Raw genomic sequence first — 20,101 nt, 5'->3', positions numbered from 1 at the left:
CAAGGTAGATAATAACTCAATTTTTTTATTGTTTTGTGATTTATATTCCTTACAACAACTCTGAAGTGAGCCATCTATTTGCCATACACCATGTAGAAAAATACTGGCAGGACATAACCACAGTACAATCCTAGACCAGTCACACAGCTGATTTGCTAGGAAACGACAACAGATAGACCAGCTTTTTTTTTTTTTTTTTTTTTTTTAGCAGATAGTGTTGGATCATCAGTCTATTGATAAATTTCTTATTAGCCCATTATTAAATGCTTACTATATGCAATTAAACTGTAACTTCCTATAGCTTTGCCACTCCTCCCCCCATTCCCTTCCTCCCTTTTCCTTTCTCCTCCCCCCTCCTCTTTCCTTCCCTCCTCAGGTCTTATTTCTCCCATTAACCAATAGAAGATATCCAGGAATTCTGTATCATTTGTGATTAATCACATAATACATTTTTGAACACATAATTTCTATGTGTTGGGGTCACTGAAGAAAACAGAGATATGAGAAAATACTTCTTCAAGGCATTTGTACTCTTAGTTTGTAGTAGTAGCTAACAACCAGAACTATAACAAATACCTTTCAGTGATCTCTGAATTGATGTCCTGGACCAGAATTACAGTTGTTCTGCCCTAGTTAAAATTTTGATAATAGTAGATAGGATATAATAAGAACCAAATGAATAACAGACCAAAAGTGCTTTAGGACTTCATAGGAGACTGATTAGTATGATCCAAATTCTTCCAGAAAAATTAGATAAAGGAGTTTAAACTCTGCCTAAAAGAAGGAGTAGTAATCCTATAAATGGTGAGAATGAGGTAGACCTATATGACAAGAATCAGAGCTATAAATAGCAGCCACTTTTATAAGTGGGGCTTTGAAAATAAAAGAGTATTTGAAGGTTAGCAGTATAGAAAAGATGATTGATTTGTATTAACTTTTTAATCCTTGAATTCACATATAAATAACTACTTTAAGATCATTTTTAAGAACATATTTGAAGGGGTATATTTATATGCCACATAATTTGATATTTTAGGGAACCATGATTTTGTTTATTTATGTCTTCTCACAGCCATTCCCTCTGTCTTCCTGGGGAAATAAAAATCATTATCTTCTTTTACAATGAACTTTTCTAACTTTGATGATGAGCTTCTCAGATCTAGTAAGGGACAAAATAAGGGGTCAAAGCATAACAACTTCTTTGTACTTCAACAATGGAGCTTTTAGTTCTGCATTCTTGAATCTGGCTCCAGAGAGGGAGAATGGAACTGGAACAGGACTTTAGTCAGATAGATTTCATACCTGTTTTATTTAATTCAGCAAATATTTCTTTGTCACCTCATATATACACAATAGGCATTTGGGATACAGTGACAAAAACCGAGAAAAAGTCATTCCTTCCAAGGGATTTTATTTTACTTTGAATAATGTAGCATGTGCACAAGTAAGAATACTATAATGAAAAAAGGCACTTTTTAGTTCAATAACCATTAAGTACCAATGAGGTGGAAAGCACCATGCCAGGTGCTGGCTATACTCAGACAAAAGCAAAAGTATCTAGACCTGAAGGAACTTCCATTCTACCAGAAGAAAAACATATAATCATAATACTTAACATTTATACAGGGTTTTAAAGTTTGCACAAAGCTTTACAAATACTTTCATTTGATCCTTTCAACAATCCTGGGAGATAAGTACTGTTATTCTCATTTTACAGATGGGGAACTTGATAGAGAATCACTGGCCAATTGATTTGCCCATAGTCACACAGATAGTAAATAGATTAGAACTCAGGTCTATTTGTCTCTGTATCCAGCACTTTATCCTCTGCACCTCTTTGCTCCTAGCATGTAAACAGTTAAGTAAATACAAAACCAATTGAAAAGGTGAGAGCACTAGGGACAATGAGGAAGGGCTTCCCAAAGAGATTGTACCTGTGCTGAGCCTTGAGGAAAGTTAAGGATTCCAACAGGCACAGTTTGATTACAGCATTCATTCAAGGTTTGGTGCCTCATGGAAAGATACAACAGTGAATTCTAGGAATGACAGGTAGGCCAGTTCAACTATAACAGAAAATGTCAAGGGAAGTAGTGTGAAGTAAGTCTTCAGTGATCAGCTAGTCTTTCCATTTCCAGGCTTAGTAGAAATTATATAAATAGTTATCTATGATACCGTATTTGTAAACCAGCAGTCCTTAGTGTGTGATCTAAAGGGATCCCTTAGATCCTTTCAAGGAGTCTACAAGATCAAAACTTTTAATGATAATGACACTTTAAATTCTAATATGGTAAATATTGATAGGTATAACCTATATGAGTAAATGTTTCTTGGGATGGCCTTCATTAACTTTTAAAAGTGTAAATGGGTTCCAAGGCCAAAAAGTTTGAGAATCACTGATACACATACATACACACACACACACACACACACACACACACACACACACGCACGCACGCACGCACACGATCGAAGTTTAAAAGCAGTATGTCTCATATGTGTATATACATATACATACATGAAAACATCTTAGACCTTCTTCTGTAATCCCTGCTTTCATACATCTTACATCTGTTGACTTTGTCCTGTTATCACTAAGTTCAGTCCTACCTTACACCTTACCTATACCGCGGGGACTATATGTTCTCCTGCCATTATTCCAGTCTAAACAAATCTGTCATTTGTTATGTCAAAAACCTTCACTCCCCATTGTCCACCAAATGAAATCCAATTTCCTCATCATGTCTCTCAGGGCCTTTTGATCTAATCCCAATCTATTGTTCCAACTGTATCACTTAAGCACTCCATGAATCTTGTATTGGAACCAAATTGAACAACTTCCCATTGCTGAAACATTGTTTACACATTCTTATCTCCATTCCTTTGATCACTGTTTTTTCCCCCAACACCTGGAATCCTCTTTCTTCTAATTTCTGCCTATAAAAATCTCTTCAAAGCCCAGTTCACTTAACCATCTCTTTCTTGAATCTTCTTTTCTTCTTTCCAAGTCTTGCCAGTGGAAAGGAATTTATCCTGTGAATTCTGATAATACTTTATACCTTTTTTATTCCCTTATGTTCAGTTTTGTATTATAGGCTTTTATAAGCATATTTTCTCTTATCTTCCTTCATTTTTTTTCCTTTATTCATCCTTTTATATGTTACAGCTTCTAGCACAGTGTCTTGTAAGTGGAAGGAGAAAGGAACAAGTATTTATTATCTACCATGTGCAGGCATTGTGCTTTACAAATATTATTTCATTCTATCCTCTCAACAACCCTGGGGGGGGTAGGTGCTGTTGTTATCCATTTTACAATTGAGAAAACTGAGGCAGACATATTAAGTGACTTGTTCAAGGTCATATGATCTGTTAATGTCTGAAACTGGATTTGAATTCAGGTTTTCCTCATCTAAACCTAACATTATCCTACTATACTACCTTATGGTATCCCTTACTACTATACCTTACTAGTGGTATAACCTAAGTAAATTTCAAATGAAAAACTTAAGAATACATAAATAATATGAGACATTAAAACTTCTTACCCTTTATGTTCATTACTGCTTTGAGTATTGTGGACATTTATGAGATCAGCCAATAAAAACAGATATGGAATGCCCAGAAAGAATTCAGAAGAGAAACATAGAAAACTAAAAGCATGAGATAAAATATAAGAGAAAAAACTAAAGGAAATGGCATATTTTTCAGCCCAAAAGCTTAAAGACAATTTATAATTTTCAGGAATATGAAGCACTTTCATATGATTGGATTGGGTTGACAAGGGAGGTTGTGGAAACCCCTTCTCTGAAAATTTAAAAAAATTAAGATAGATTCTCATCTTTCTGGGATGGTTTAGGTATGGCCTTGCGTGAAGACAGGGGGATGACCTAAATGACCTCACAAAGTCCCTTCCAGCCCTATGATTCTAAGATTGAGCTTGGTGGCAGCAGCAGCAGGAGCAGCAATCTGCTTCCCCATTTGCAGGTTGAATTCCTACCAGCCTGGCTAAAATTCCTAGACACCCAGGGTAGGTAGATGATTGCTAATCTATGTGATTATTATGTTAATAGCCAACATTTATTAAACACCCATATTTGGCAAGGTTCTAGCAAAGTTGACATAACAGTACTAATCTGCAGAATTAACCATTTGAAGTCAAAAGTCCCCTTTTGCATTTTTTTAAGGCAATATAAAGCATCTCAGCCCCATGGAACATAGGGTTTGAAATTTGTAACTGAGAAAGTAAATAAGTGAAATAATTTTATGGGTTATTTTCCTCACAGACAGCCTACCTACCCAGTTTCAAGAAGAAAGTGAAGAGGCTCGTTCTGCATATTCTCTCTACTCAGAAATTTCTCAGTATATTGGTGGGTAAGTAGCATTTTGAGTTTGTTCAAGAAAATTTTCAACCAAGAGAAGCGGGATCTTTTGGGAAAGACATACCCATTTAGCTAGGGTCTAGTAATTTTGGGTTAAAGAGATCAGACAGAAAGCAAAAAATTTATTAACATGCTAAGGAAGGCTGATATCTCTCTGAGAGCAGTGATAGGCTCCTAGAGAACAGACTTGATTTATTATAACTTTTCAAGCCCACTTCGACTCCACAGCATATCAGCAGCATTTTGCACTAACTTAGATAGGTAAGTAAAGCATTTCACAGATGAAAGAGGGATGAAGAAAAGGGGGAATCAGCTAGAAGAGAAAAGGGAAGTATTTGGGATGCAATTGGCAGACTTATTATCAAAATAAAAAACTATTCTCTGTTAAAAGGCATGAGGCTAAGGAAAATGAGCAAATACTTTAAAAATTATTAAAATAAAAGTCCTTTTAGATTATACTGCAAAGTTTCTTATCCGAGAATAAAATGTAGCCATATGCACATAATGACTATTTGCATTATAAAATTATTATAAAATATAATATTTACTTCAAAATATTTATTATACAAATAAAATTAATAATTATGAACATATGTTATATAAAATTATAAGCTTTGTAAATAATATTAATGTTTTATATAATTTTATTATATTTATAAATTATTATATTTGATGTTTGACTTTATTTGCCACTGATGAGTAAATACAAAGTCTGTGATAACAATATGGTTTTATGAAGTAAGGCTTCAGTGGATCATATGAACAAATAACCAAAACTGTTTCTAAAAATAAAATGGATTTTGGACTAACTTTTTTTAAAGGAATGTTACAGGAATATAGAATTTATTCTTTCAATTCTGTAACTCAAGTGATCATTTTATGGCTCTTCATTTAGTTACACACTTGGTCATTTTAGAGCAGTGGTCCTCAAACTTTTAAATAGGGGGCCAGTTCACTGTCCCTCAGACTGTTGGAGAGCCGGACTATAGTAAAAACAAAATCTCACATTCTGTCTCCACCCCTCAGCCCATTTGCTATAACCCAGCAAGCTGCATCTGGTTCGCAGGCCGTAGTTTGAGAACCCCTATTTTAGAGAAATCAAGACTAATTTAAGTAATGTAAATAAAAAATGTTGATACTAGAGAAGTTTAAAGTATCACACTTCTACTTTATTTCTGTATATTTGCTGCCAGGCTTCCCCAGTCTTCCTTTTTTCTCTTACAACAGGGAAATAGCAAAGAAGCCAAGAGAATATCGATTGATATTGTAACTAGTTACTTGTATTGGTGTTTTATTGTTTACATTTTTCTGATTTACTCTTATTACTGGTGGGTAATATTTTCATATTCAAAAAATATGAGTCTTAAAGTCTAAAATGTGCTGCAGCATGAAATTCTTAATTGCTTTAATTTTTTTTAAACATAAGATTAAATGTTTTTTCATTTTGTAATGAATATAATTTCATAATGAAAAAAAAGGACAGAAAGTAGGGGGAAGAATGGTTTCATTGCTATAGAAAATAGTGAAAGTTGCTAGAAATATTGTTTTCCCTCCCAGAAAATTATAGAACAAATTCTAAATAAACATATCTTGAACTTTCTTTAGTCCTAAATAATTATAAAATAAAACATAGGCAAAAATTCTGTGTTTTTATTATTGTTTAAGAAAATGAAGAACAAGTTTAAGACCTTAGGATTACATTCTTTTCAGTATTTTGATCTATACTCTTTTGAAATTTCTGTCCCTGTAGATGTATCAGCTGTGATGTTCCTGGTTGGTATTTATGGGATTGTGTGAAGAAAGGCATTATCCCTTACCTTCGATGTGCTGCTTTATTTTTTCATTATTTGCTCAGAGTGCCACCACCTGAAGAATTACTTTCAGGTAAAAAAGAATAGTATTCTGTACTGAAAATAAACCAGAGAGTTTTCTCCTTCAAGTTCAAGAATAGAAGCTATACAGTTTAATAAAGTAGGAAAACCACTTTCCCATGGAAATAAACATAGTCTGTTCTCATGCTGTATACATAGATTTGCCCTGGCACTGAGCTAATGTTGCATCTTCAGATCTGTCAGAAATGATACCATAAAGAAAACTTTTCATATTCTCAAGTCACATCTTGGCCTGTGTTTAGAATAATCCTTTCACATATAAAATGTACACATGAAGACAGAACAGCTGCAGTTGAAAGCATTTTTCTATGAAGACGTATCATTTCTTCCTTGTTTGGCAGTGATGATAGATGGAAGCATCAGAAAAGATGGCCTGATAACCCAACCCTCCATGCCTGGTCTAGTGAATGTGTATTCTTTAACATAAAAGCAAGAATAAAGCCCGTTTTAACTTAGAATTACACTCAATTGAACTAAAAATTCCTGCTCTGCTGCCTCACAGCTGAACTTTTTGGGATCATCTGGTGTCAGATTCTTAGGCATCAGTTTAGCTTAGTACTTAAGAGTTTGGCTATTATTTTGATTGATCATATCACATATAGTTCGTGTGATTTTAATCTGTAAGGGATCTCAATAACTGATCCCCTCTCATTTTATGATGAGGTAACTGAAGCCCAGAGATGTTTTAACTTCCCCAACATCATCCAGATTCAAAGTAACAAAGTTAGGAAGCAAGCCAAACCTCTAAATTCAAACCCAATGCTTTTTCTACAGGAACTTACTACCCAGAACCAAGATTTGTTCTAACTTTACCTTCACTCCATTTATATTAGGGCTTTCTGAGTTAGCTCTTATCAAATAGTGGTTTTTGCACCTTGAGATCTGAGTTTAGGAATCAGAAAGCCCTCTAGGTAGTAAGTTTCCGCAAACTTCAATCTTTTCTCATGGCATATTAAATTAAAGGGGTGAATTTACCTCTTGACTAAAACCCTACGTTAGCCAATATAAATGCCTTGTAACTCTTAAAATTATTGATACAGTAAATGGTTTTTTTTCCCTAGCTATTATGAATACACGGATATTTCCTAATGTTTTGTTTTGTTCTTTCATATGATTCCACTGCGCAGATGATGACTTATTTGTAAACTTCAGTTTCATAAAGCTATAAAGGATATAAAATAGATAGAAACTCTAATAACATGATCCCTAATATGGGATAATATGTTTACTAAATGTGTTTTTCTTCTCTTGCAGTCTGTGAGGAAGGTCAATTCAATGCACTCTGTAGCTATTTATCCTTACCCACCAATCTGTTCCTGCTTTTCCAAGAATATCGTGATACTATAAACCCCTTACTCCAGAGGTACTAAACAGGCAAAATATCATTTTAACTGGATATTGGGATAATGCAGAATTTTAGAAATTTGGAAAAGCTGCTAGTTTATACTAACCAGGAAGTTAATTGCTTTCTCTCACTTACTTAAAAGAATATCAACTCTGCTGGCTTTGCTTTTGCCCATTCTTTCCTTTTATTTTCTTTCCTCTCTTTTTCATTCCCCTCTCTATTTTCTCCCCTCTCTCCCTTTTCTTCTTCTCTTTTTGCCCTACTTTTCTCTACCATTCTTGCCCCTCTCTTTTTCTCTTCTTTCTTCTCCTATACTCCACATTCCCTTATCCTGCAATCAGTCTATCATGATTTGTGTAGAGTGTAATTGTTATAGGTTATGTTAATTTTAGTCAAAATTTTATTATGCTTAGAATTTGGGACTGTTAAACTTGCTGTTATGTAAGTTTATTTAAGTATACAATGACAATTATAGAAGAAAGGAATTGAAGGAAAATAAGAGATAAGATGTCAGATTAAAAGAAATGGGATACAAAGAATAGGAGAAAAAAGCCATATTCTTTGGCTGTTGATCTTTAGTTGTGATATCATACTCACCTTGTTGTTGTTGTGGGGGGGGTGTGATTCTGCTATACAGGTGGTGTTCTGATCCTGCCTTACAAAGCGTTTTGAAAGGAAAAAACTCTGTGGTCAGGTGGGTTCTGTTTTTTCAATTTTTCTTCTCAAATTGAGTATTCTGAATTAGTTATACCAGTTACTATGTATGTAGCTCAAGTACCTACCTAACTTTCTGTCCTCTCCCACTTTGTGGGTGTGTATGGAGGAGGGAGGTATGTGTGTGTACATTTTTTAAAAATGTATGTCTGTTATTTGCCTAAAATCTTACAACTCCTTGATTTCATCTCCCACTCTTCTCAGTAGAGAAGAATGTCACATATCTGGTTTTTTGCCACATTTTGCTCTTCTCCAATATTTCTTTATGTAAATGTTTCTATAAAATATAAAACTTTAATCTGTCTCTTAGTGCCAGCCACTTTGTTCTTGAGAAAGGCTTTGTCCTTACATAGCAAATGTAAGGGCACAGAATTATAAGGAAGCAGAGAATAAGGTAGGCTACTAAACAAACTAGAACTAGCCAGAACACTCCATTTGGAGACTTGACCTGGAACTAACACCATACTTCACCCATCTCATTTTAATAAGTATCATCCAGACCTTTACACAATGTCCCCAGAACAGTGCTAAGGCAAAACATGATACACAATCTAACAGTAGATAATTAGGAAGATTTAAAAAAAAAAACAAAAAACAAAAAAAACCTGTAAATTAAAATGTGCTATTATGTGTCATAGACTTTTTATTATAAGAATTTTCCAGAAAGAAAATAAAAGTCATTCATAGATTAATGAGTTAGGGAAGTCTTCATGAGAGAAGTAAGTTTTGAGAAGATATTTTGATAGATGTGCAGGATTAGTGAGAAGCTGGGAAGATATTTAAGAAGGGCAACAGTATTTTCAAAAGCAGGAATGAATGTAGTATAGACTCAGGATAATAAGAGAAGATCTGTGCAACAAGTTCTCATTGGGAAATTTCACTGCAAAAGGGAGGAATCCTAGCAGTGATAGGTAAACATATACCAAGAGGAAAGCACATAGGTATATGGCTCCCACTCCTTTGCATTTCCATGGGCAGCACTGGGCTGGTGGCCTGGATGTGCAGTATTATGTACGTTCCAATGTCCTGAACCACTCAGGGCACAAATTTTTATATAGTTTTTAGACAAACAGGTGACATGCCACTTATGGGACACTATCCTCTTACCAGTAGGACAAGGCAGTGGGCTATTTTAAACCACTGGTGTTAAATTAAAACAGGTTCACTAAACATAAAAGATTTCTACCAGCCACATTTGACTTAGAAATTCACATAATTAGCATTATCTTTGTTCTATTACATTTTTATTTGTTTTATCAAATATTTCCCAATTATATTTTATTCTGGTTATGGTGGAGTGTTTGACATCTGTGCTTAAAGTTTTTCTGTATGTGACTCCTTTTCAACCAAGAAACTTTTGTGACTGCAGGTATATAGATATATAAAAATAGGTATACTAATCAAACATTTACTAATGATCATAATTTTGTGGACCCCCCACACACACACATTAAGTTATGAGATGTCTTCTAGGGTTGTAACCCACAGTTTAAGAAGCTGGAGTATGAGTGTAATCTCTGAATTGCCTATAAGGAATAAGGAATTTTGTGGAAGGGAGTCAGGAAATTTAATTTTTTAAGTTTACCACAGCAAGTAAGCAGTTGGGAAGAGGGGACAGGATCCAGTCTCCCAGTCTGTGAAGCCTTAGTATACTTCCTCGGCTAGGACTAAACCAATTGAACAGAATTTCATCAGCACACAGGAACAGGGAAATATAAAATTAAATAGAAATATAGAAAAAGTTGAAGGACTTTGAATCTCAACATTATTAGTTACGTTTTATTCAACATGTAACAGGATTCACTATAAGATAGGTCTAAAGCAGATGGAGACATTTATTTGCTCCCTTCTGATAATCTTAATTCTCTTCCTCACTCTAGTCTATTTTAAGTTTGTACTCATGTGAAATGTGATTTCTTATATTAAATTCCTAGGTACCCCAGGAAAAGAAATAAATTGATAGAACTTCCAGAAGACTATAGCTATCTCCTAAACCAGGCTTCTCAATTCAGGTAAGAAGGTATTACTCAAAGATAACGATCATTTTTCCCTGAAGTCTCTTGTTCTTTTAATTAAACAATTCTTATTTCTTCAGCTGATTCATGTATGGTACAGTTTTCTGTTGTTCTTAACATCCTCTCAGTGTGATCCAACCTGTCATTATACATTCTAAAATATGGCACCCTTCATGGACTTAATACACCAAATGGGATCTGTTGAGGACAGAGGACTGAAGACCTAGCCCCTTGGTCACTTTACTCAGTATGGTTCTGTTGATGCAGTGTTAAGTTAGCTTGAGATTTTCTGGTTGCCTTATCATATGGCTGATTCATTAAACTCAAAGTCCTCTAAAATCCCAGGGTCATACAACCAACATATATCAGAAGCACGACTTGAACCTCAGTTCTTCCTGGCTTCCAAGACCAATCCCTCTGTTCATCACGCTACATGTACTACCCCTCAATCACAATAATTGTGCCTATCATTTTAAAGCACTTGAAGGCCTGCAAAGTTATATATACTCTCTGATTTGATCAAAGTAAGATGGGGCTAGATTGTAAAGAATTTAAATGAAAAATAAAGGCATATATCTAATTTATGCTAAAGGTAATAGGCAGCTACTAGATTTTGTTGAGTAAGGTATGGGAAGCTATGTCAGATCTGCTCTTGGGAAAATCACTTTTGGTGGCTGTGGAGGAGATAGATTGGAGTGTAGAGAGAAGTAGGACCTAGAGACTAATTAAGTCACTTCAGTAATACAGGTGAAAGGTGATGAGTGCCTGAACTCGGAAAGTGGCTTTGTGAGTAAAAAAGGGACATATTCAAAAGATATGACAAGATTATGGCAACTGATTGGATATGTGGGGTGAATGAAAGTGACAAGAAATTGAATATTATACTGAGGTTGTGACAGATTGTTTTTCAGGTTATTTAGACCTAATTTATCCTATCATCAACCACGTGCCTATTTCCCCATTCAGCCTCACTTTAAGTTTTATCATCATTCACTCTTCTTGCCAATTTTATAGGTGTAAAGTGGTGCCTTAAAGTTCTTTGTATATGTGTTTCTCTTTTAGTGGACAGTTTAAATAGTTTTTCAGATTGTTAACTAGCAATTTGTATTTCTTCCTTTCAAAACTGTATACTCATGTCCCTTAGACAGTTTACTATTGAGGAATAAATATTATAGATTTGTATCAATTTGTTAGAGGTTGCAGAAGTCACATTTTTTCACATTTGCTGAAAATATTTTTCAATTGCTTTCTGTTAAGAAAAATTTGGCTGTTATGCAAAATTTTTGGATAATCAAATCCATAATTTTTGTCTCAATAAATTTTTTTTCTTCTTTCTACAACCAGAATAATTGTTACTTGGTTTGCATTTTATTACCAAATCTAATTAAATCATGAGGCTTCTATAAATTTAAAGTTTTTCTTCCAATGAAATTACCAAGAAACACTTTGATGAAAATTATTTGGCAGATATTAGAGGAAAGAAGAGGAATGTTTTTCATTAGACATTGCCTGCTTTTTAGGAGTTTTATTTCTGGGAAATAGACACATGATTTTATAAAACAAAGACTAAAAACATTGCTTATTTTGTGTACTGTGACCTTTTTTCTTCAACTTTAGTTCAGTATTCTCTTTTACTTTGAAGGTGCCCAAGGTCTGCAGATGATGAACGAAAGCACCCGGTTCTGTGTCTCTTCTGTGGAACCATGTTGTGCTCTCAGAATATTTGCTGCCAAGAAATTGTGAATGGAGAAGAGGTTGGAGCCTGTATTTTTCATGCCATTCACTGTGGAGCTGGGGTCTGCATGTTTCTAAAGTAAGTAATGAGTTAACTTACTTTTTTTTTTTTTATGATGAATTTAGGGAATCTAGAACCCCTAAAAGGAACCTAACAGTGGAAGATTGTTAGTGATTATGGATAATGATGTGAAGTTTGTATGTTTGGATTAGCATAAGAGTAAATTTTAGATTATCTTGAAAAATATGCCAAATGACTATAGTATTTTATGATTTTGTGGACAGTCTTGTAGATGTGTACTAAGATTTTGTTCATTGTTTTTATAAAGCAAAATATAAAGTAATCATTGTCTGCAAAATAACCAGGAAAACCAGAAATGCATTTTCAATTTTAAAAATTGTATATCAGCAAGTCAATAAGCACTTTTTTTTTTTTTTTTTTTTTTTTTTTTGGCTATATATATATATAATAGCACCTACTGTGTTCCAGACATTAAATTAAGCTCTGGAGGATTCAGAGAAAGGCAAAAGATTGATCCTTCCCTCAAGGAGCTCATAATCTAACAGGGGAGAGAATATATGAACTATCATGTGGAAACAAGGTACATACAAGATAAAAAAAGAAGTAAGTAGCAGAGGGAAGACAATAGAATTAAGGGGGATCAGGGAAGGCTGGAAGATGAAATTTTAGCTGGGACTTGAAGGAAGTTCTTATCTCTTTCCCTTTTAGCCACCATTACTACCTATTCTTTTTCAACTGAAAACCCATGTACCTAGAGCCAGTAAAAAACATAGATCAAGAAGCTTAACAAATAAAAGACATATGATAGACACAAGCCAACAGCAGCCCAGATTTTTGGAAAAGAGAAAAGAAGACCACCCTTAAGTGAAGGAGTTTGAGGAAGGAATGTGGGAAGGACAGGAGAGGGGGAAAAAAGCTAATGCATCTTTTCTTGGACACTTACCTTTTCTGGGCCTCAGTTTCTTAATTTATAGGATTAGATAACTTTTAAAGGTCCTCTTTTAGCTCTTAAATTCCCTGTTTTTTTTTTTTCATTTCCCAGTTCTGCCTATGCCAGAATTTTTCTGAACATGCCCATGGAATATGTGAAATTCAGACTTGGGAAGAAGCGTAAACACCTTTAAATGTATGGGGAAAGAGAAAAGGAACTAAAATTTGCATTACCTTGCTATTAAGTACTTAAACTATTATTTCATATAGTGGATGAAATCAGTGCAAAATAAAAAACAAAACAAAAACAACCCACCCAACACCTAAAAAGATGATTTAATGAGTGCCTGTTGACCCCTTCCACCAATCATTACCTGGTCGTCAATCCTATAGTAATGAACCTTCCCAAACTTAGTTATTATTCCCCAGACAAAAGCAATACTTCATTACCAGATTCATATTCAAAGATCTTCCAATTTTTCTAGGGCCTTCTTGTAGTTGTACTTGATTGACTCTTTTAAGAACTTAGACTAGCATAGTCTCTAATTCTTTGAAACACAATACTACAATGGAGAAGAACTTGAATAGAATAGCCAACTGTTAGTTTTGTAATTCAATTGCATAATTCAGTCAGTCTAGCATTGTGCTGAGAGTTGGGGATTCAGAGAAAGACAAAAATATTGTCCCTTACCTCAAAGAACTCACATTCTCCATATACATAGAAAATATATTCAAAGTAGTTGATAGAAAGATTTCAGAGGGAAGACACTAGTAATGAGTCTCAAGTGAGAGAAAGTGGAGAGTGGGGAAAGAAGGTTTAATCCTGACCAAGTTCTAAAGCCCAAGGACCAAATTCCTTATATAGTTTTTCACTGAGCTGGGACAAATGCAGCTACTATATCGACCAGCTTGTCCTTTGGCTCCTTAGTTTTAATCTCTCAAGCTTATTGTAAAGGTCAAATGGGATAGCACATGAAAAATACTTTTAAGTACTGCATATATTTTTTTCCCAGGAAATATTTTTCTTCCTCAAGTTTTCTGGCTCATTTCTAGTAATTACTTACTCCTACTCAAATTTATATACACATTTTCTCCCACATACTATTAAGAATGAATATTTTTTGAGTACTATATGGGAAATATGCTTCCATACTAATGATATGCACTACTTGTAGATAGTGAAGAAATAAAATTAATAGAACTTTTTGTGTTAAGTTTGTGTTAAACTATGGTCTGAAGGCCAAATATGGGCAAGCTGTTTTTTTACTGGCCATGATTTTTATATCTTAAAATACAATAAAACTTTATTTTAAAAAGTAAAACTATTCTTAGTTTTTGGGGATCTGGATTTGGCTTGTCAATATTCTGACTCTAAATAGTAGCTAGAAAAGAAAAAAAACACTCTTCAACTTCAACCCCAATCTGGTTAGAGACTATTAAGATTTGTAGAGCACTTTTCAGAGAGATATTCCAGTTTCATATAGCACTTCCACCAGTCCTTTTTCCTCTGATATATGCTGCCGCTATTTGTGAATCCATTTATCTTGGTCTTATGGCATCTTTACATTTTTATCCCAGTGACATAAACCTTTTTGCTTATGATACTGCATCTTTTACCTCATGCGTAGAATGCTCTCCCTCATCTCTGCCTACTGATTTCTCTAGCTACCTTCCAAGTCCCAGCTGAAAGCCCACTTACTATAGGAAGTTTTTCCTGACTTCTCTTAATTCTAGGACCTTCCCTCTGAAGTTACTTTTAATTTATCCTTACTTGAACTTGTTTGTATATAGTTATTGGAATGTTGTCTCCCCTATTAGATTGTGAGCTCCTCAAAGACAAAGAATCTCTACATCACTTGAACAAAATAGATCACTTAATAAATGTTAACAACTCATTGACTCACTGACTTTTCCATAACCTGGATTTCTAAACACATAATCTTAATAAAAGCAATGATTCTTCTTTGATGGATTTGGATTTGGATATCTGTGCTCGTGATGGATAAAAATTCTCTTGGAATTACTTTGGCATGTCACGGTGCAGTGCTAGCACTGTTATTAAATGAATGATATTTTGTTCTTTCAGGATCAGGGAATGCAAAGTGGTTCTAATTGAAGGCAGAGCTAGAGGTTGCTTGTTTCCAGCCCCCTACCTGGATGAATATGGAGAAACAGATCCTGGGCTAAAGTAAGGACATTTGATGTCACAGAGTAGTGTTTTTCAATGATGATTTTTTTGCCACATGTACACATTGAGATTGCATTTACTAACCTAACTCTGAACACAAAAAATATTAAGTTTGCAGACCTGTTGACTTGTTCTTATACCACCTTCTGTTTCATGTAATATTTTAAATATTTTGCTACTGCTCCCAATATAAAAGTATGAATTAGTATATTTAAGTATTTTTAAACAGTGACCAAAAAATAATCACAGTTTTAAACACCATTGTAAGGACACAATCTGATTTTTATTGTTGCTATGCTAGAATTTTGTTGTCCTTAATATGCCTCAAAAAGAGAAGCCTAATAGTTCAACTGGAAAATTAAAATTCCTTAAGTTACACTGTTGGTTTTTTTTTTTTTTTTAATCATAATGGTATTTGTTGTCCTATAGAGTAGTAGATTTGGGGTTTTGAGGAAAGAAAACTGAAAGAATAGAATGTTACCAGGTTATAAGGAAATTATTTAATGGTTGAGTGTATGTGGTCTCCTATTATTTCAGAAAGTATCTCCTGTTCTTCATTACTGGCAAGATCCAAGTCAGAGTCCTTTTGTGATAGTTGCTTTGTAACAATTACTCCCAGAATCACAAGATGATTCACATGTAAATAATTGCCCCTCTCCTCTCCGTGCTGGTAAGACCAAATGAGGGCAGGGCAGTAAGCCTCCTCTGCTGAAAAGAACTTGCAGTTTCCAATATCTCCCTGAGGCCTAGGGTCTCTCACTCATGGACTTGTGTTTTGGATTGTCAGAATTTAATCAGGATGAGGTTTTTTTTTACTTGTCAAGTGTGAGTAAATGTTTGTACTATCTTTCCCCCCACCAAGACTTGCTTGCCCTGATAGCTATTTCAGTAAAATGAATATAAGTTAAGTCAGCAAGCATTTATTAAGTGCCCACTATGTGCCTAAGTGCTGGATCCAGAGACATCCCAAGATCTCAGACTATGTGGGCTGCCAGAAGGTATTGGAGGTTGTTTGACACTCAAGCTAACTAACATATATGTTCATTTCTTCTCCTATGAAGGAGGGGCAACCCACTGCATTTATCTCATGAGCGTTATCAGAAACTCCATTTGCTCTGGCAACAACATCGTATCATAGAAGAAATTGCAAGGAGTCAAGAAACTAATCAGATCTTATTTGGATTCAACTGGCAGTTACTTTGAGTTCCAGTTCCACAGAAGAGTCACAGATGAAGGCAATAATGAAGACAAATCTGGAATTCTGGACACATTTAGGATGACTGAGGAGGGGTGGGGGGTGGCAGTGGGGTCATTCCTCAGTTCCTGATTCACATCTTTCAATAAAATATCCCATAATGGATTTTTGCTTTCAATCAGCAAGCTATTGATGCCTCAAGATAAAGTATATGCATACTTATATCAACGTGTCTCTGTTGTAGAAACTGAAGAAAATACTTGTCTGCCCCGCAATTGTTTAAGATTCTGCTAATAGTTTAAGGAAATCATTTTCCCCTTTAGAACCTTCCCCTCTTCAATAATCATGCTAGAAATGGGAGGGCATTTCATTGTTCTGATTGCATATTTGGTGGCATTTTGGGGCAAAAACATCATCTAAGAAGCTGTTGGATTTTTTTTTTAAGTCTTTGTGACACCAGTCATCAAACTAGAGCTGCTAATTTTCATTATGACTGTTTCTGGTCTTTTGTCCTTGTTTAGCTCTAATCAACTGGGCCATTATTTGTGTGGAAATGGCAGAAGAAAAGCAAAAGTGACAAGTTTCCAATTGAACATCTTAACCATATATTCAATCAAAAAAGGAATGATAGAGGACAAGAATTTTATTAGAATGGAGGGAAAATTCCAAAGAATAAAAGTTGCCATTTCTCTTCTGGGAAAATGCCCCAGATATGCCACTTGCTGCTGCTACCAGAAGTTAAACTAACTCCCTGTTTAGTCAAAGTTGCCTTCTCTAATGCAGATTTTTTCTTAGAGCCTTTTTTTTTCTTGTAAAATCCTGAGGGTTAGAATTGTGTAGTCACCCTAATGTTACAGTGAGTCTTAAAATCAATATCATGGACCCAGTCCTTTTTAAAACTGCACTTTCCATTTTCCAGGGCTTTGTTTCTAATAAAAGGTCACATCCTTTGTCCTGGTGCCATTATGGTACTGACAGAAATCTGCTCAGATCCTGGTATTAAGTAGCCATAAAACCATAATAAACAGTTCCCCACTGAGCATAGAAATATTGGGCCAATTCTGTAGCAGTTTATGTCTTCCCAGAAGACTTTAAATCTTCAATTCATCATATGTGTGCAGCCTTTCATAAACTCCAATTGTATGACAGATACAGACAATGAAAAAAAGCCATTTGATCAACAGTCTGTCTCTGTCTTGCTGTAACATGCAGTAATTGAGCCTCCTTGCTTTTAAATAATACTGCTCTTCAGAATCTGTCTATAGCTTTCTGGGTTCTTAGCCATAATTTTTATATCAAGGGAACTTGTTATGCAAAGCTTTAAGAAAAAGATAAATTGAAGCTCTCAAGTAGCTTCCATGTCTCCTATAACCTAGGAGTCTGAAAGATCTATTCAGAGAATGTATTTTGACCTTAATGAGGACTGTCTTCCATTTATGTACGATGCTTTCTTACCCTTTTATTTCTCTATAAAGACAGGGAACTTAGAAGTATGTAAACCAGGTGTTGAGGATATACATTTGTATTTAGTTTTGTGTTTTACTTTTTCTTTTGTTGAAGGAAAGGGAAGAAGAACCTTTCAGAGGTATCAGAATAATCATGACTGTCATACTTGAATAATTTTACAGCTTTGATTCTAAGCACTCAAAACATTCAGAAAATAACTCAACAGTAGGGAACTTCTTGAATTATGGCAAGTTGGATGAGATTTGAAATGTTCAGTACTCAGTTTAATATATTCACTGATGTGGTGAAAAGAAACAGATTTCTTCCTTCTTGGTCTCATCTACAATTAAGCAGGTTGCACTAATTATCTAGCTGGGATTTCTGCTGGGTGTCAAGCAACAGCAGCTAGCTGTTGATCTCCACCCTAATTCATGCCCTATATAATATAACTTTACAAAGCAAAGGCAGATTCTTCAGGAGGAGAATTTCTTCCTGCTTTAGTAATCTTTTTCCATTCAATTCACAAACCCTGATGTTAAGCCATTGGGCTGCCAGAGGAACTTCCTGGCAGTGGCTAGTAAAATCTTGACTGCCAAAGAATCCATCCCAAGAGATGAGCATATAGAGGCCTACTCACAACTTAGTGTTGGCACTTGTGTGCAGGCTCATTGTTCAGTGTTGATATCAAAAGAGAAATTTTTAATGTAAGAAACTTTCTAGCAGTTTGCACTTGTATAGTGCAAGCACAGAAATGGTGCATTCAGAAGTCATGAACACACAAAGTCACTTTTTTTCCTGTTGAACCAGGAACCTGTTCATGAGGATGCTCCTAAAGCATGTTTTTCTTATGACCAGAGAAAAGGGGCAAGAGATCTTTGCAGTAGGAAAAACATGTTTCTGTATAGTTAATTTATTATTCTAATATATGAGCTACAAGGTCATCCACTAATGGTCATTCATCATTTCATAACCTACTATGCATTTTGGTTCACTGTGAGGATAATCTATGGTGATTGTAACATGTTCATGCTACTGATTCAGATTCCATCCAGATGAACGGAAGTTCAGAAGTTATTCAAAATGATGCATATATTGATATCTTTTATTGCAAAAATGTAAATTTAAGACTTGTATAATGTTCTTGTGCTTTTTGAAATAAATATTATATGTGTATATTTAAAAAGGAAATAAAAGTGACTTATACTCTTTGGGATTTTTTTCTGAAATATAAAATTGAATATCAAAAAGGTCTTCTAGGTCAAAGCTTCTTGGGTCCTTCAACCCTATAATGGGGTCATATAGCTGTGGGGTCACAAAAAAATTTAGCAATAGTAAAAGGTTTCTGAACACAATGACCAAAAAGTAATTCAAAGTCAAATGCATAATGAATCTGGTGTTTCTGGCATTGCTGGCCCATGTTGCATCATGCAACTTCATTGCTGTCTCAGTTCTGAACACATGATGTGTACTTTGTACTGAATGTTGCCAGAAACACTTCAGCTCAGATACGAGATGAACTTGCATAAAAATCAGGCAAAAAAAAAAAAAAAAAAAAAGATCATGAGTGGGAAAAGTTTCAGAAGCCCTTTTGTATATCAACCTTTTAGCCAGGTTTTTGAAGAGACTTTTCTTTTTAGTAAAGAAAATATTACACTTATGATATGATATGACTTTCTTTCCTTTTCCTAGCTTGTGGATAGTCATTTTTTAAAGTGTTCCCAAAAAATTCATTTTGAGTTTTGAAAAATCACTTTTCAAAAGTTAAAATTCTTGGGAGTAATAACACTTGAAACTACTGTCAACCCTTTACTTCTTACTAAAAAATAAAAGTTTGAAAACGAATTTTAATTGGGGATTAAGGGAAAAAGAGGGAGCACAGAAAAACAAGGGAATTTCAAGACAGGGGCCACTAATAGAGATTAACAATATGATAATATATTATCAGTAAGGCAGAATTGATGAGTAAAGGTCTGCTCTATAATATTTCTTATTAAGAGTACATTTTATACATTTGAGGTCCATCAAATCTTATTCTTTTATAAAACATAAGAGAAGACTTTTGCTTCATTCACATATATTTATTGATGTCCTTTGTATTATGTTCCATGAAAGAATAATTGAAAAAGAACTCCTCTTTATAAACTTTTACCAATAAGAAAAGTGGCTATGTACCTGTTGACCTTCACCCTAATTCATGCCTGGTTTGTGAATTGTACCTGGTTTGAAAATTCATAGTGAGGCTGG

General features: G+C 34.6%; 1 protein-coding gene across 2 annotated transcripts in view; it reads left to right on the top strand.

Moving 5' to 3' along the window:
* UBR1 (ubiquitin protein ligase E3 component n-recognin 1) overlaps positions 1 to 19,064 on the top strand; it is a 137,360-nt gene extending 118,296 nt beyond the window's left edge. The window contains exons 40-47 of one of the 2 annotated variants that reach the window (XM_074289406.1): positions 4,281 to 4,368; positions 6,127 to 6,260; positions 7,523 to 7,631; positions 8,251 to 8,307; positions 10,262 to 10,339; positions 11,985 to 12,155; positions 15,115 to 15,216; positions 16,278 to 19,064. In XM_074289406.1, the coding sequence (XP_074145507.1) occupies positions 4,281 to 4,368; positions 6,127 to 6,260; positions 7,523 to 7,631; positions 8,251 to 8,307; positions 10,262 to 10,339; positions 11,985 to 12,155; positions 15,115 to 15,216; positions 16,278 to 16,419 (881 nt within the window). In that variant the 3' untranslated portion in view covers positions 16,420 to 19,064. Of the gene's footprint in view, positions 1 to 3,853; positions 3,982 to 4,280; positions 4,369 to 6,126; positions 6,261 to 7,522; positions 7,632 to 8,250; positions 8,308 to 10,261; positions 10,340 to 11,984; positions 12,156 to 15,114; positions 15,217 to 16,277 lie in introns of those variants that run through there. The other variant, XM_074289407.1, reaches the window with a different exon arrangement.
* Positions 19,065 to 20,101: the final 1,037 nt, after the last annotated feature.

This window comes from Sminthopsis crassicaudata, chromosome 2 (assembly GCF_048593235.1).
Source record: "Sminthopsis crassicaudata isolate SCR6 chromosome 2, ASM4859323v1, whole genome shotgun sequence".
NCBI classification, from domain to species: domain Eukaryota; kingdom Metazoa; phylum Chordata; class Mammalia; order Dasyuromorphia; family Dasyuridae; genus Sminthopsis; species Sminthopsis crassicaudata.
Note: the sequence above shows the minus strand (reverse complement) of the source record. Positions and strands in the feature narration are given on the sequence as shown.